Here is a 16,982-nt window from a genome sequence, read left to right on the forward strand (position 1 = left end):
TCTACATGCTTCCTCTTGCATTTTCTCTTTCGAGAGGGCTCCCCTGAAGGATCAGGGGAGGCCTCGGAAGAGGAGGATACACCCAATGGGGCTACCTGTAGCGTCGGTTCTCCACGCTCGGGATCGGAAGGGCGGATAGAGACTGAAGCAGGCACCATAGAGGGAGGAGCCAAAGGAGCCGACCGTAGAGCAGGCACAGGGACCAGCACACTCCTCATGACCTCAAAGGCACCCCTATCAGGCAGGGAAGGGGGTCCCCCCTCCAAAGAGACAAGGACTCCTCCCGGCACTGAGAGGGATGGCTCCGAGGCCGATGTCAGGGCCGAACTCATCTGCGCCGAGGCTCTGAGAGGGAGAACGGGGTTGGACAAGGGTCTGATGCCACTCGCCCCCTCGGAACCGACGAGGGAGTCCCGGGGCCCGGATCCCTCCAAAAATGGAACCAAGGAAGAGATCGGAGCCGACAAGGGAGCCAAAAGGAGTGGTATCGGCTCCAACGTTCTGACTGTCCCGACCCCTACGATCTCCGGCTCCGAACTCAAAGGAAGAGTCAGAGGAGGAATCAAAGAGGGAGTAGTTATATCCACTGCCTGATGAGGAGGGCTATACAACATTTGGGTCAGTGCCTGTGACTTAAGTAGTCTGCTAACCACCCTCTCGAGGCCATGGTCCGACAGCCTGGAAGACCGAGAGGAATGGGACCTGTGACTCTGCTCCGAAAAGAAGGGAGACTTTGGAGCCGAATGGACAGATTCCAGGGAAGGAGACCTGGAATGCTTTCTGCTCGAAGACGGCTCTGACAGCAGAGTCGGAGCCAACTGAGGCCTCGAATCATCGGTTCCAGCCGGAACCAATGCAGTGGTAGTAGTAGTAGCACCACTTGGCGAAGGCTCCGAACATGGAGCCGACGGTTTGGCGGGCTTGGAAGGTTTACCCGACGATGGCTTAGCCGGGGAACCTTCAGGCTTTAACAAGCCTCTCAAAATAAGTTTGTTTCTGCATTCCTGCAGGACTCTTGGACTGAACGCATGGCAGACAGAACAAGAGTCCTGCAGGTGCAGAGGGTCCAAACAATATACACAAGAAGTGTGACCGTCTGTCAGAGACATCTTCTGACAGCACGAGTCACACTTCTTGAAGTCCGAGACCTTGGTGTCTTTCGACATCCTGAAACAAGGATGATGGGCAGAAAAAGACAACTCTGGGAGGTCTAGTCACAATCAGCCAACACACACAACACAAACAAGTTGTAACAGACCAAGAAATAAACAAAAAACCCCACAATTTTTAACACAATTTAACTAGGCACACACACATATCTACAGAAAAAAAACAAAGGGATTTACTACTACAGAAATGTATGGAAGAAGTTTGGCCAAAGGCCTAACTATTCAGTGAGGGGAAAACTGTATAAAAAAACTACCTAAGAAGGAATTCTAAACAGGGATCTATAGGGTAGTAATTATAAAAAACGATCACTAAGATTATAACCCAAAAAGCTGACTAAATACACAAAAAATATTAATACAACCTGGAGCCGGCAAAAAGACGCAACCTCGTAGCTGAAGTGGCAAACGAGATCTGGGTATATCACGCCTAGCATTATGGGACATAGGATAGCCACGAGCAGGTAAAAATAGCTCTCGAGCTTTAGTAATAGGCTGAGTCGGAGCAGAGGTTCGGCTCCGAACCCATCCAGCAAGAATGAAATGAAATATACATACACATACATGAAAACAACAAATACACTTACAGTTTATAACCACAAGCTAACAAATTACAGTCTATCAGCCACATACAATGTACAATACACCTAACTCCTACATAAAACTATGATAATCTCTCAAAATGTATACCTCCACTATACCTCACATAGATACTGCCTTTTTCAGTTAAACCATGCAATCAGATTCCTTAAACTATAAGCTTAAACGCACACAACCACAATACACCAAACAAACAAAGCTCAAACAAAAGTTGCTTAAAGCTTAAACACACATAACCAGAATACACCACACAAAGCCCAAACAAAAAGTGCTTAAAGCTTAACCACAATACACCAAACAAACAAAGCCCAAACAAAAGGTGCTTGCCACACCGTCAAAGGGCTTTGTGCTCACATTTCTCAATTTATATATACCAACTTATTGGTCACATAGCCTCAGTGAAAGTGAACCCTCCACTATGATACTATAGTCCACAAAACCCACGTTCACTGTACAGTCAATCAATGAACCCTGCTTCTGATGAAAAATCAAAGCTCTGCAGAATAACCATAACTCTCTCTCTCTCTCTTCTCTCTCCATAAATATATATATATATATATATATATATATATATATATATATATATATATATATACACACACACACACACACACATATATATATATATATATAGAGAGAGAGAGAGAGTATCCAATTATTTTAAATATGAGAATTTTCCCTACCTTTCATTGTTCAGTTCTAAAAACAAAATGGTTAAAATTAGAATACCCTAAAATCATTACAAGACTGATATTTAGCATTCTATGGTCTTCTTAGGTTTTTAAAATTAGATGTGTTTAGCCTAGCACAATCTACATCTACTTTCTTCTTTTACCTTCATTAGAAATGAATGACAATTTTTTTAACTTTGCGAATATCTTTTTCTGTAAGAAATGAGGTCTTACTTCAAGGTACGTGATTAATGATGATATAATTCATGCAGTTTTCTCAAACTGTTAGACTGTAACCATTAAATAAGGCCATGTTTTCTTTTCACTCTGGAGCCTTTTGATAAACCTCATTGTGTCACATATGTACAGTTTATAGCAAATCTAAGAATAGGGTGAAATGTCTTCTTTTTTCAGTTTCGGATATGTACAGACTATGTGCGTGTGTGTGTATGAGTGTGTGTGAGTGTGTGTGTATACATCTCTATCTATGTGTATGTATATGAGAGAGAGAGAGAGAGAAAGAGAAACTTCGCCTTCAGTTTGACTCTGAATTATTAAGGAAAACATTTTGTAGCATTATCACATCATCTACATTTTTTTCTTACCTATTTTATGATTTTTTTTCATAGAGTATATTTAGGCCATTCAGACTTGTCCTCTTTTGTTCTTCCAAATTAAATGGATTTAAATTTTTTTAATCTGATAAAGTGGATATATTTCAGAAGACAGTATCCCAATTCTAGATGCATATAATACGCAAACCTCTTTAATAAAGCTAATATAGCACATATACTAGGCTGGCTGCAATTACTGTTTGGTAGTCTGGATGTGGTGGGTGTCCCAGAAGTCTGTATTATTACAAGGATTTTTTTTTAACATTGAGAAAATATATTATTAACAATGTGAATAGCCTTCAAAAAATATTTCACAGCATCAATGTTTATTTTAAATTTTATCAAGACATTTTTGAATTCCTTCAAACTAGGCAGCAAGTTCAAAAAGATATTTAGAATTTGGAGAATAGCAGTTGCTCTGGTGGTACAGAGGGATAATGCCCTGACTATGGTCCAGGTGACCTGGGTTTGATTAGCAGCTTGAGTGACTGACAGAGCAGCAGGGAGGGTTGGAAGTTATCATCCTGGATGTGTTATGGATGTCTCCTGTGTCAATTCTTGGTGGAGGCTGGGGATGTCACATGACAAGAGGCATATTCCAAGAGGAGGCAGGGTGGTGGACTGGAGTGAGCTGCTGCACAGGCGGGACTTTACACAGGGATGTACTCTTTGCTCACCCGCTTCACATAAGCCACCATGGGCAATGTACGGGAGGGGGAATGGGTAGGGTATGACCAAAGATTCCCCCAGTGGAATGTGGATGGCCAAGTCCCTCAAGACTTTCTTAGGTTCCACAACCAGCCCCAGCAGAGGGTTCTGGCGTGTAGCTCGCAAGACATTTCCCTGCGAGCTACATCGCCGAAACCAAATGGCTGCAGCAGCACTTTGCCGTAGAGCAATACGGCTGAAAAGCATTGCCACTGCAGCTGTAAACTAGGAATGGAAATATTTTACCTGGTGGTGATCCTTACAGACAGCTGCCCGGCTGTATTCAAGCAGAGACAGCCGTACCCGATGTGTAACACAATCCTTATTCTTTCAAGGAATGCATTTATTTCATTATTTATTTATTTTATTGTCAGATGTCTGACAATAAAATAAATAAATAATGACATAAAAGCATTCCTTGAATGAGAATAAGCAATGTGTTGCACATTGGGTACAGCTGTCTCTGCTGGAATACAGACGGGCAGCTGTCTGTAAGGATCACCACCAGGTAGAATATTTCCGTTCATAGTTTACAGCTGCAGTGGCAATGCTTTTCAGCCATATTGCTCTACGGCAAAGTGCTGCTGCAGCCATTTGGTTTTGGCAATGTAGCTCGCAGGGAAATGTCTTGCGAACTACACGCCGGAACCCCCCAGAAGATTATTGAGTAAGTCCAGGGAATAGAGTAGCTGGTACATTCAGAGTGGACATGGATCACTGGATAGTAGTGACATAAGAACGATGGAGAGGCACCTACAAAAAAAAGTTCAGAGACTAGTATGACCGACATTTGTAGATATATGTTCTTATTTTTAAGATAATTCCTAAAAAAATCTGCCTTTTCAATTGGTCAAGCTCCTTTCTTACTACAGTTTTGCATCTATTTTAGGGTTTGTTGTTTAGTTGTGTTTGATGTATGTTTATAATGTTGTTCACAATCTACACTATCATTGTTTGCAAGATAGCATTTCATATGAGGGCATTCATGATCTATTCACTGTTGACTGAATTACACTAAACAAAATCTACTTAATGGAAAATAAATACTTTAAAATGTAAAATACATCATACGATGCTCGTCATCATTAAGAAATGTTGCCTACAGGGAACAATTGTTTCTGCCAAGTTTCTGTACTGATTACAGTAATATACAGGTTAGCCATTGGCATTAGAAAGACTAAGTTCATCTCCTTGTGTGAGCCCTTCATTCCTGACTGAACTGCAGTTACCCTAGCCAAGGTTTTTTCATTCTTCTGACTAGAACTGGTGAAGCTGCCTTGCTGGTTTTCTCCACATAATCCATTTCAAATGTATCTTAGTATAGCAGAATGAAGGGCGCATTTCTTTATAAACATACCTTTTCAATTTTTGCAAATTATTATTTGTATTTATTCACTATGTCTGTGAAATGGAATAATCCAATTGGGAATTTAGTGAGGTCTGAGTAACAAGTCTATACATGAAGCTAAGATCATCCTGACACACCCATAATGACTACAGTAGGATAACCAAAGCCATATGAAACCAAACATCATATCTGTGACTAACAGATGTAAACATTTTACCTTATGTATAGTGAATTATGTCTTGAGAATCAGATGGCTTGTAGGCAAACCATATTTAAGCATACAGGAAAAAAATCTCACTTGATGTTTATGTTCTGTGAATGAAACGCTTAAATGAAGTGTCACAGAATTGGATTTGGTCGTGGAAATGGATTATTCTACTATATTACAGCTTGTGTTTTTCATCTGGGTACTTGAAAAACTGCACTGCCTGTATCTTCTAGTTTAAAACATTTCATAGACTAAATATTTCTAACAGCCACAGATGCAATCAATCAATAAATAAATAATTTAGAAGATATTCATACACTATCTCATAGTACACATTATATTAGCATTTTATATTAAATACAGGGTGTTAAAATGAAACTGTTAAGTTATACTTGTGGAATTCAACTTACTGAGTGATGCTGATACTGACAGTACCATTGTTATTGATAATTTCACCCCCTCGTAGCAAAATTGAGCTGTATTCAATAAGTCCCGTTTTTGTAGTTCTCACCCAGATGGAAAACTGGGGCTGTCTACTAGAGCAGTCTTCAGTAAAAAGGTAGTTGCAATTTCCAATGAAGTTAAATGTCTTCATGCTAAATGGCATAATATGTCCACTGCTAAACATGCTGCATATTCCTGTTATTGGAGGAATGGAAACAAGTTTAATACAGATTGTTGTGTAGAAAAACAACATAACCACATCTGCAGTAATAGCATTAGTAATAATAAAGATAGTAATAATCCTAACCAGCAATTATCATGACACAATCTTTGCTGAAATACTAAGGATTAAAGAAATTATTTATATTTTTGTACTCATTTAAACAGGCAAACATATTCACTAATGCTGCACACATTTATGTATATACACTCAAACATGCACCCAAGCACTCTTCAGTCGTATGGCATTTGAAAGTACTTTATTACAAATTTCTTTTTAAAACTTTATTTTATTTTGGTCTAATAAGTGAAATCTAGAGACAGAGAGACTGAGAGGAGAACTGCGATGGATTAAATGAAAACATTTGCATGGGATATTCTTCCAAGTCAGGCATAATTTTCATCATAGTTTATATAAGTTCATTAATGATATAAGCAGCTCATATTTACATTAATAAGTTAAAATACAGCACAGTGCAGTTTAATTTAAAATAACTGTCTTCTGAACATGAAGACTGAAGGAATAATTCCAGTCTTCATTGGTGCAATAATATACATTAATCAGTCTGATTCACACATAATGTGTTTCTGCATAATTCACTTTAGATGTGCTTATTTTTGTTTGGGGTAACAAATATTTAAGATATTAACTAATTATGCATTAACGCTGCAGACTGTACTTGTGTCAATGGCACCGGTCTGTGAAAACTGTTTTCTGTTAGACAACCACAAGAGGGCAACATTTGAAACAATTATTTCTTTCACTATTTATGCCGTGGTGGTACGGCGGTAGCGTTGTTACCTCACAGCAAGAGGTTCTCCCGTTCGATTCTCGGTTTGGGAGTGCCTTCTGTGTGGAGTCTGCATGTCCTCCCCACGGTTGGGTAGCATTCGAAAGACATGCGTGCGTAAATGGGCGTGCCTTCGTTGAAGGTTGGGCGTCAAGCTGGCACCTCGGCGTTTCATAAAAATCTACTGCCAATCATTAGTGGACTGGAGTTCCGCTGTGGCTACCCCTTACCAGGAAAAAGCCGAAAGACAAAACAAAATTTCTTTCACTGCTACTACTACTTTCGGCTTTTCCCAGTTAGGGGTCACCACAGCGGGTCACCTGTCCGCTCATGAGTGGCATTGGAGTTTTACAGTGTCAAGTTGCCAGCCTGGTGCCCAACCTTCCACAGAAGGCACACACATACACACACACACACACACACACACACACACACGCACTCAAGCCTAGGGCCAATTTAGAGTGTCCAGTCCACCTACCTACAGTATGTCTTTGGGATGTGGGAGGAAACCGGAGCACCCGGAGGAAACCTATGCAACCACAGAGAGGACATGCAGACTCCGCACAGAAGGCACTCCAGCTGAGGATCAAACCGGAGAACTTCTTGCTGTGAGGCGGCAAAGCTAACCGCTGGACCACTGCCGCTTTCAATGCTACTGATCCTACCAATTTTGTATCTCAGCTTTAGCAATCTGCTCTTCGCGACTACAAAAGTCATAATATTAATTTTTAAATCCTACCTCAAAGTGTAATGACATTATTCGTATATAGCTGAGTTGCTAAAAGTCAAGATGATTAAATGATAACCAAACAAAAAGCAATTTCCCAATTCAGTACACTTATCTCTTTAGCATCCTAGCTCAGTAAAGCCCAGTTTTATACTGCTTAATTAATTAATGCACCATTGTTCCCTAGTGGTTGCTATTTATTTCAAGAGGCAGGTTATGCATTTTATCTGTATAATGCAAAGAAAGTGCTTAACCAGCATATATCACTTGTAACAGGAAATAATGTTCTTAAGGAGAGCTACCTTCTGCATGATAAAGTAGGTAAAGTTTTGTCAAGACAATGAATGGATTATATATTAAGAAATAGATTACATAAATTAAACATGATATAATAACAGATAATAGGGAAATCTAAACTTTTTTAGAATACTTTATGCACCTTTATAATAAAGAGTGCTGTATTAATGGCAAAGTACACTGGATTGGTTGTTAGACAACCAAAGTGAATGTTAATACATTGCAGGATATTAAGGAAGTGCCTTTAAATTTAAAAAGAAACCAAAGTCTCATTCCAGGCAGTTGCTAGATTTTATATAACATTATTCTGATTTAATTGTCCTTTATTTATTATAAAGATTCCATTATTTGGAATTTCTCATTGAAAAGTTCTAGAATCAATATTATCGGCTAAAGTAACTTCGCTCAGTGAAGATGCAAAGGATAGAACTAACAAGAACACTATATCAGTTTTAAATCTAGATTACAGAATTTCAGAAAATGTGTTAAAAGAAAACATCTTTATTTTTTTAGATTAAATTTTGACTCCTAATCACTTTTAAGATTTGCCCAAATTGATCATTTTTGATGCTAACAGATAGATAACATTCAGTTGTCATTTATTTAGAATATACAAAGTTATGATCTCACCATAATGTTCCATCTATCTGTGTTGTCCACCTTCATTCCAGTAAACTGAGGGACTCTGTTCAGATGCTCAGAACCAACCAGCCACTTTCACACGGCTCTAGATTCCAAACTTGAGCTCCTACCTACCCACAATGCCCCGCTCCCCCCACACTACTCAGATTGTGTTTGCGCACCATAAAACAATAGTGTTCAGAACATAACTATCATATAAATATATCCACATGTATACATATCTCCCAATAACAGAATTATCAGGAACTCAACCAAGGAAAAAATTCCTATGATGCTTCTAGGCTTCCTGAAAAAAATCATGGACTGGGGAAGGGGGCGTGAAGGTTACTGGAACAAAGTTGGACAGCACAGATGAACATTATAGTAAGAAAATAACTTCTTTATATGATGGTGTCCAACTCATTCCAATAACCTGAGGAACAGAGTCCCCAGCTACCATAATCCAGGGTGGCCATTAAGGAAGGATATTCCAGAGTACAGCAGAACCAAAAGAACTTCTGCTCCTGGAAATCAGGTCCAATTTGTAATGATTGATGAAGGTATGAGGATTTGACCAAGTAGCAGAAGCACAAATGTCTTCAATGGGAGGTAGCCATAGACCTTTGTAGAGTGCGCCCTTACCTGACCTGGTAATGACAAACCTTTAGATGAAAGTAATGCAATTCTTCAATCATCTGGATAAGGAAACTTTGGTCACTGACTTGATTTTTTTCTTGCATTAGAAAAAGAAACAAATAACTGATCACTCTTCCTGAAGGGTTTGTTCTGTGGATGTAAAAATGAAGCTGTCTATGTACATCAAGCATGTCTAGGGTATCTTTAACCTTTGTTCTGAAACAGAGGAAAGAAAACTGGAAGATCAACTGACTGATTAATGCTCCCTCTCTTTTGCCACCTTGGGTAAAAAGGAAGGATTTGTACATAGGGTGACTCTGTCTTTATGAATAAAGTCAAGTATGGAAACTTAGCAGAAAGAGCCTGCAGCTCAGACACTCTCCTGGACTAGGTAATAGGCACTAGAAAAAGGGATTTCCGGAAAATAAATTTTAAATCTACTGTAGCAGAAGGTTCAAAGGGAGGATGACCCAAGGCCTGTAAAATCATTGTAAGATCCCAAGGGGACGAAGGATCTTTGACTGGAGGTAGCAGAAAAAAAGGTGCCCCTAAGAAAAGCCTTGCATAACTTAGAAGAGGCCAAGGATGCTGAACTAGAACCAAAATGAAAATGAGAAACAGCAGCAAGGTGTACCTTGATTGTAGAATGACTAGCACCTTCCTTAAAAAGGAAAGCTAGGAAGTCTAGAACTGAAACTGGAGCAATAAAATGATATATCTGATTCTGCTCCATTCAGAGAGAATCTTTTCCACTTGCTTCTGTAAATTTGGGAGTGGAAGTCTATGGGATGAAATCAAAATGTCTCTAACTCGAGAAGCCTGGGAGATCTAGCCATCACTGGAAGTGAAGAAACCAGATCTGGACTGGGATCTAACTCATCGGGGAAACAGTGGATTATACAATTAGATGCAGATAAAGTTCCCAGGCATCAATGAATGTGTATCCCTGAAACACCATTTAAAATCCCGCCCATTGAAACATTGAAAAATTAAGAATGACTGTTTTCTTATACATATAGAGTTTTTATGTGTGTGTGTGTGTGTGTGTGTGTGTCTATATATATATATATATATATATATATATATATATATATATATATATATATTTTATGCATATGTACAGTGACTATAGCATTGCATATTTTGATATGTATGAGTTCTTGTTTTTGTAGAATCAATGTATTGCATTTGGGTGACTGACTATAACTTTAAGAAATGAATGATGTATTTGGTTTCTGATTGGATTCTTTGTATTTAAATAGTGAAGAAATGGTTGTTTTAATTAGGTCTGATGAAGCTACCTATGTGGTAGTGAAATTGCTTACCATTGCTTTAGCATTATTTGTTTTATTAAAGTTTTTCCTTCTACCGTGGTGTGTACCCAGTTTTCCTTTTCTGGGTTTGATTTTTGTGCTTGGGAGTGCACTTTACCAACTATAGAATCTTTTTTTATACATACTCATCGGGGGACAAATCAGACGAGACCAAAGGAAGGAGAATCAGGTTTGACAAGGCCAAAAGAGAGCAATGAAGATCACTTTGCTTGGCAACTTGGAAGCTTTCTGTAGAAACTTGGGAATCAAGGGAAGAGGGAGGAAAGGAGTATTTGAGATCGGAGGGCCAAGCATGAAGCACCCCTGGGTGACTGTCCCTGAGGAGAGAACAAGGCCAAATGAAAGCGCCCAAAACTGGTAATGACTGGATCCCAGCCTGAAACATAGGAAGGATTGGGAGCATCTGTCCATCTTGATATGGTAGTATGCATCCTTGAGGTCTATCGAGTACATCCAATCGCCCATCTTCAGAAGAGATAAGATGGATTAATCGTGACCATCCCGAACTTGGTGTGTTTCACTGACTTGTTGAGGTAAGTGTGATCCAAAATCAGCTGCAGGTCCCCTGTCTTTTTGGACACTAAAAAGAATCTGGAGTAAATGCCCAATCCAAACTGATCAGGGGTACCTCTTGCGTGACTCTTTTTTGAGTAACTTTCTTATTTCCTGGGCAGCATCTTCCCTCTGACTGGGTGGAACATTGGGGAGGCAAATTTTTTTTGGGGGATGTCAGAAAAGGAAATGAAGTATGTTCTGGTTACAGTCCTTTGCACCCATTTGTCATTTGTGATATCCTCCCAGGCTTCTGGGTGCAAGAAGAAACGTCGCCAGATTGCTTCCAGAGGAGAGCAGTTGGGCAACCCTTCAAGTGCATTGGAAAGGTTTGTCTGTGGCAGGTTCCCATGATCCTTGACTTTACAGAACCCCTCGGATGCATGCATTGTATCTACCATTCCCCCCTAGTGAAGCAGAGGAGGAGGTAAAAGAACATGGAGCCAACCGGGTCAGTTCCAAAGATTTTGACTTCTGTGAGAGTGACAGTCTCCTGACCCTCCTTGGACTTCTTAGGCAGGTGTTGAGCCCCTAAAGAAGGAACCCTCAAGGTAGCCGAAGGAAGAAACACGCCCTTTAAAATAAGCTTGCTTCTTTCATCAGCCAAAGCCCAGGAGGGAAAAGCTCTACAGATGTCACAAGGGGTTTCCAAATGAAGAGGACCCAAACAGTAGACGCACTCCCCATGGGCATCAGACAAAGGGATCTTTTGCCCACAGGAAGTGCATTCTTTGAAACCTAAAGGCTTTTGTTCAGCCATAGGGACTATAAAAAAGGGAAAATTAAAGAGAAGGAGGAAAAAGAAGAAAGACTTTAAAGGACAGAGCCCCAAAAACTAGAGACAGAAGAGAGAAGATTAATGGGCAGCAGACAGGTAAATATAGAGAAAAACACTTACCAAAAATGCTGTGAGGAGAAGATAAAGGGGAACTTGCTGCTGAACACCAAGCATGGCAAACGAGATCTGAGGTAGCGTGGGGGAGCAGAACATTATGAGTAGGTAGAAGGAGCTGAAGTTTGGAATCTCAAGCTGTATGAATGTGGCTGGTCAGTTCCGAGTGTCGGAACCAAGTCCCTCAGGTTACTGGAATGCATTGGACAACATCAGATCCCCCATATTTAGCAGGTGAATAAGTGCAGGGAGATCTGCCTCACATGGACAGGAAGCATATTTCAGATAAGTGGTAGTCTCTGAGACATATACATGTTGTTCAAGCATGTCTTATTTATGTTGCAGAAGAGGTTCATGTCCTAGATTGGTTGTTTCTGGTAGTATCTGTTTTATGGATATATAATATATCCATAAGGGCTGGATCAGGGGCTGCTTTGAAGACCAGGCATAGATCACAACTCAGTAGTCTGTAAGAAACTGAATACAAGGATAAGGCTTTCATGTGGTCTACTTTGGACATTTTTGTTACACAATTTATTTTTTTGTGTGTGGAACCTCTGACAATGTTGTAGTTGTTGCCTATGTCTAGTCAAATTCGTACTGAAGGAGGCATTGTACTCAGTGGCTGGTCTGATAAGAGCAGAGTACAACAAAACAATGACATCTTTGAACTTTGATGCCATACCCTTGCTTAAAAGTTGCTTAGCATAGAATGACTTCCTTACTACATTAGGCACATGATAATCAAAGGCCAAGTTGCTGTCTACATATATTCCCAAATACTTACCATAGATAGGGTCAACTTTTAAGGGTGTATTACCAATGCAGTAATTTCCATGGGTTGTCATCTTTCTGAAAGATACTATTTTGATTTTTTTTTGGCTTTGAATTTTTAAACTGTGACTCTGGTACCAGTTATTAGTCTGTGAAAGGCCTTCTTGGAAGATGATTGTTTATTTGAAGGATTCCATGGCCGAGTCTAACTGGCAATCCTCTGCAAACTCAGTCTGCCAGAGACCTCTTATACTGGCTTTGACTTCAGAGAAGAATTCATCTAAAACTAGCTGCCCCAACACAGTGCACTGGAGAACTCAGCTAGTGACTTGTAGAGTCACCTAGCCTGATTTACACCTAGTTTCATGAGCTTGTAAACAGTGCCCGAGTGAGTTACCGTGTTAAATGCTTTGGCCAGGTTGAGGCAGGCTGTATGCACCATTTTGCCCTTGTCCATTGCTTTGGCGGCGTTCTTGAAGAAATTCACCAGGTTGAATAGGCATGACCTGCCCTTGAAACCAAATTGGTTTTAGATCCAATATCTAAATGTTTCTTACGTTATCATGTCCATGATTATTCCATGGCCTTACATAAAAAACTACTCGGGTCCATGGACAGACTGCCCTTTTTGCAGAAGAACAACAGTTGTATTCCTCCTTTTGCTTGACAATGATTGAATAGTGCTTCTAGTGCACCATACAGATCATGTCACATGTTAAGGTGGAATTCAAGTTCCACTGATGCAGTTTTCTTTGGCTTTAAAGATAGCATGGAGGACCTGTTCCCTAGTGAGAGTTGCAGGAGCTATGGTTGGGGGTATTTCTTGAAAAGTGACTGGGGGGGGGGGGGGCTAAAATTGGAGCTGCATTTATCAGCCAGTAGATTTGCTCTATCCTTTGGCTCAGTATAGACAGCTTCATTTACAATTAGATTGGCACATTATCGTGTATTTCCTTTGAGGTTTCGGACACAGCTGAAGACTGCTTTGTGGTTGTCTTAGCCTGGGAGGCTACTTTTACCTCAAAGTTGGCTTTGGTAGACTTAATTAATCCCCTGCTTTGTTTGATGAAGGAGCTCCTATCTTGATGGGCAGTGCACTTTCAATTTTTGGCCATGTTTTTATTCCATTTGTTATACAACCTATTCATGCTGAAATTCCACTAGGGTGGTTGTTTTACAGTTGGTCCTTTGCTTGTTTTGGGTAGGTACCGCTGCCTTTATGCAGCTATACACATGACTATACAGAGTGTTTGTGAATAATTCTACACAGGCAGCTATATACACTATATACGATTATAGTGTATAATGCTGATTAGAATAAATGACAGAGTCATTACATATAAATACCTTTGTGTTCCCTCTCAAGCTTATTACAAAAGAAAATTTAGCACAAAGTGGTCCGTCCATTATCAGTATATCAGTATCCTCTGTTAAGTTCCAATAGTATTTGTTTTCTCTAAATTAGTTCACAAAAAAACAAATTAAGAAAACATCATCTACTAAAAATTAAGGAATTTGATAACAATATGTATTTTTATATTAAATATCCTCATACAATAATTTGCAAAACTATCCCTAACATTTGTTAATGTTTGATGCATCTTTCAAAATTGGTAAATAATTGATTTAATGTAATATGCTGCATTTCTAAAGCCTTCACAAATTATTTCTTTTAGATGCAATCAATATTTCTTTTTAATATGCAAGTTTACAAATATAAACATTAGAAGTGCTATTAGGATTTGTGTTTTAATGTTTGCTGGAATTCTATGTAAAATTGCAAACTGCTAACCAATGACATCTTCATAATTAAATATTTACTAAATTCTCTGCTGTAGCTTTGCCCAAATTTGTTTTATAAAATTCCCCCAAAAAGTGTAAGATATCAGCATTAAAGAGTTACAGGCATGCCAGGTTGCTTGAAAGTTAGGAAAGTGTGTGCATTTTCTGGTTGGAGTTAAGTAGGCATTATCATCAAAAAACTGAGGACCCAATTCAGAGATGTTACTGTCAGATGTAATCCTGGTGTATACCTTGCAGTAACCATTTCTCATTCATTAGCAGCCCCACCACATTGCTATACCACAAAGTACTGCAACACCACGGTGGGCTGTTTCTGCTGATTACCAAAAATGCTAATGAGGCATTCCGAGGGAATGGCTTATGCTAATTAGCCATGTGCTCTCCCCCTGGAAATGCCTGTGGTACGGACTTTACAGTGCCTAGCACGTCAGAGGATCACTAGGCTTCATAATTACCTTAGCCACCTATGTTAATGAACACAGCATAAAGTTTGCTTTCACCCAATTGTATTATAGGTAAATGGCAGGGAGTTTTTCAGACAAGTGGTGTTGGTGTGTGTGTGTTTTGTGTGTTTTGTGTGTTGGGTGAATGGGTGAGTATGCCATTGAGTGTGATCGGATGAGAGGTGCTCTGTGTGTGTTTGGGAGGTTGCCATACCGCCACACTTCCTAGACTAATGACCAAAACCTGCACCATTGAGGGGAACAGTAGACACCAGGGATACTCTCTTTATATCATGCCTTAAAAGCATTTAGAATTAGATTAAAGAAAACTTCTGCAGCATGAAAGATGTAGGGCAGTGGAAACCATAGACACAAGTGATAACTATTTATGTTATGCTTAAAGGCACTTACAAATATTATAGAACAATGTTTCGCAGCATGAAAGCCATGGTGTGGGAGCAACACCAGACACTGGGGATAGTGTGCTTTAAAGGCACTTAGAAAAATTCCAACTCTGTATCCTTGACACACACACACACACACACACACATCTTTACCACAGAATTAGCTCTCTACATCAACACCAGACACCACGAATAGTCATTACATACTGTCTTAAGTGCCTGAAAACAAAAAAGAAGTTAAAGTGGAAAACAGACTCTGTATCCTTGACACAGCAAGCGGAAGCCTTAATCCTCTTAAGCTGACCGAGGAGTTAGTTTTAATGGGAATTTTTCATAGCAACGATGATAATAATATGAAACTATAATTTTGCCAATATTCACGTATAACAATGGTCTGTGAGTTACAGGGGTCACGGCACATATGTCAGGCAAGAGCAAAATTGAGAGGAACACTAGACACTAGAGAGAATTTTTTTTAAGTATTACTTGGACTCACCTAAACAGTTAACAGAGCAACAAGTCTAACATCACAATGCAGTTTAGAGTTTCATTCTTATGTTTCATAATGTCTGGCATTACTGACCAACTGTAATCATCCATGATGTATAAGGATCTAGGAAAAATACGATGATACATCAGGGATGTTTTGACAACTCAGGAACAGATAAGAGGTATGTTGGTGTGTGTGTGTGTGTGTGAGAGAGACAGACAGATCGTGAATAGCAATGGATGGGGGGTGGATGCCTGCGCCAAGGTGATGCATAGGTCTCCAGTGTTTGTTGACTAAACAGGAAAGTGCTAAATTGGACTTGTGGCAATTAAGGGTGATTTAAAAATATGCAAATTAGATAATAATGAGTTCTTTCCTCTCAGAGACTAACATGTCTCTGAACAGCATTTTACTGTATCATGAAACATAAAGGAACTGGGGTTCTTTCTGAATTCCCAGGTGAGTGTGCAACATTTTCTTCAGGGGAATACAATTGTAATTTAATTTTAAAACATTAAGTCAAATGATGCCACTACTAATGCTGTGATTACATGTCCACAGTGAGGAGTGTTAATTTACATTTTTATAATTATCATCTTTTATTAAGCAATAAAAGTTTGAAACATTTTTCAAAATGCTGTTGTTGGTATATGGGATAAGATCTTAACTCAAGGTATTTCCATACCTTTGAGTGGAAGTGCTTCCATTGATATTTCTATACCCTGTTAACCATCACAGGATCTTTCTGGGCGGACTGCCAATATAATGGCACTGCAAAACGAGAGATGAAGGGGACTGAGTGTACATTTTATGGGGCATGTACAGTTCTGAAAAAGTTTAATCAAAATTTAAATTGAAATGAAACAGAGTAATTAATTATTGTAGTGACTATCTTTCATTTCACACATGAATGCACTGGTTAAACAAAAGTACAATGCTATTTCTTAAATATCTATACTAATTGGTATATTGACTGTATAAAAGGCTTCACTTACAGAGTGAGAGTGTGTTACTTACCTCTGGTATAAATACAATTATATTATTAGCAGTCTGTGCTTTCTGAGTCAGAAAATCTTAAAAGCAGAAGCAGAACAAAATAGTTAAGTCATTCTTTATATGAAAACTATGCAGAACATTACAGTAAAGGAATACATGGATATTCTACAGCTCTTCAGTGTGTGTGCATTTTAATCTTGTTTGGTGGTTTTGTGCTATTGTTTCAGTTCCCAAAAAAACAAAC

General features: G+C 39.2%; 1 protein-coding gene across 1 annotated transcript in view; it reads right to left on the minus strand.

The window, feature by feature from the left end:
• LOC122791455 (mucin-6-like) overlaps positions 1–16,982 on the minus strand; it is a 1,068,266-nt gene that overhangs the window by 985,965 nt on the left and 65,319 nt on the right. The window contains exon 3 of the mRNA XM_044059200.1: positions 5,726–5,954. Within this exon, the coding sequence (XP_043915135.1) occupies positions 5,726–5,954 (229 nt within the window). The remainder of the gene's footprint in view (positions 1–5,725; positions 5,955–16,982) is intronic.

This window comes from Protopterus annectens, chromosome 17.part0 (assembly GCF_019279795.1).
Source record: "Protopterus annectens isolate FY-2018-M chromosome 17.part0, PAN1.0, whole genome shotgun sequence".
Classification (NCBI taxonomy): domain Eukaryota; kingdom Metazoa; phylum Chordata; order Ceratodontiformes; family Protopteridae; genus Protopterus; species Protopterus annectens.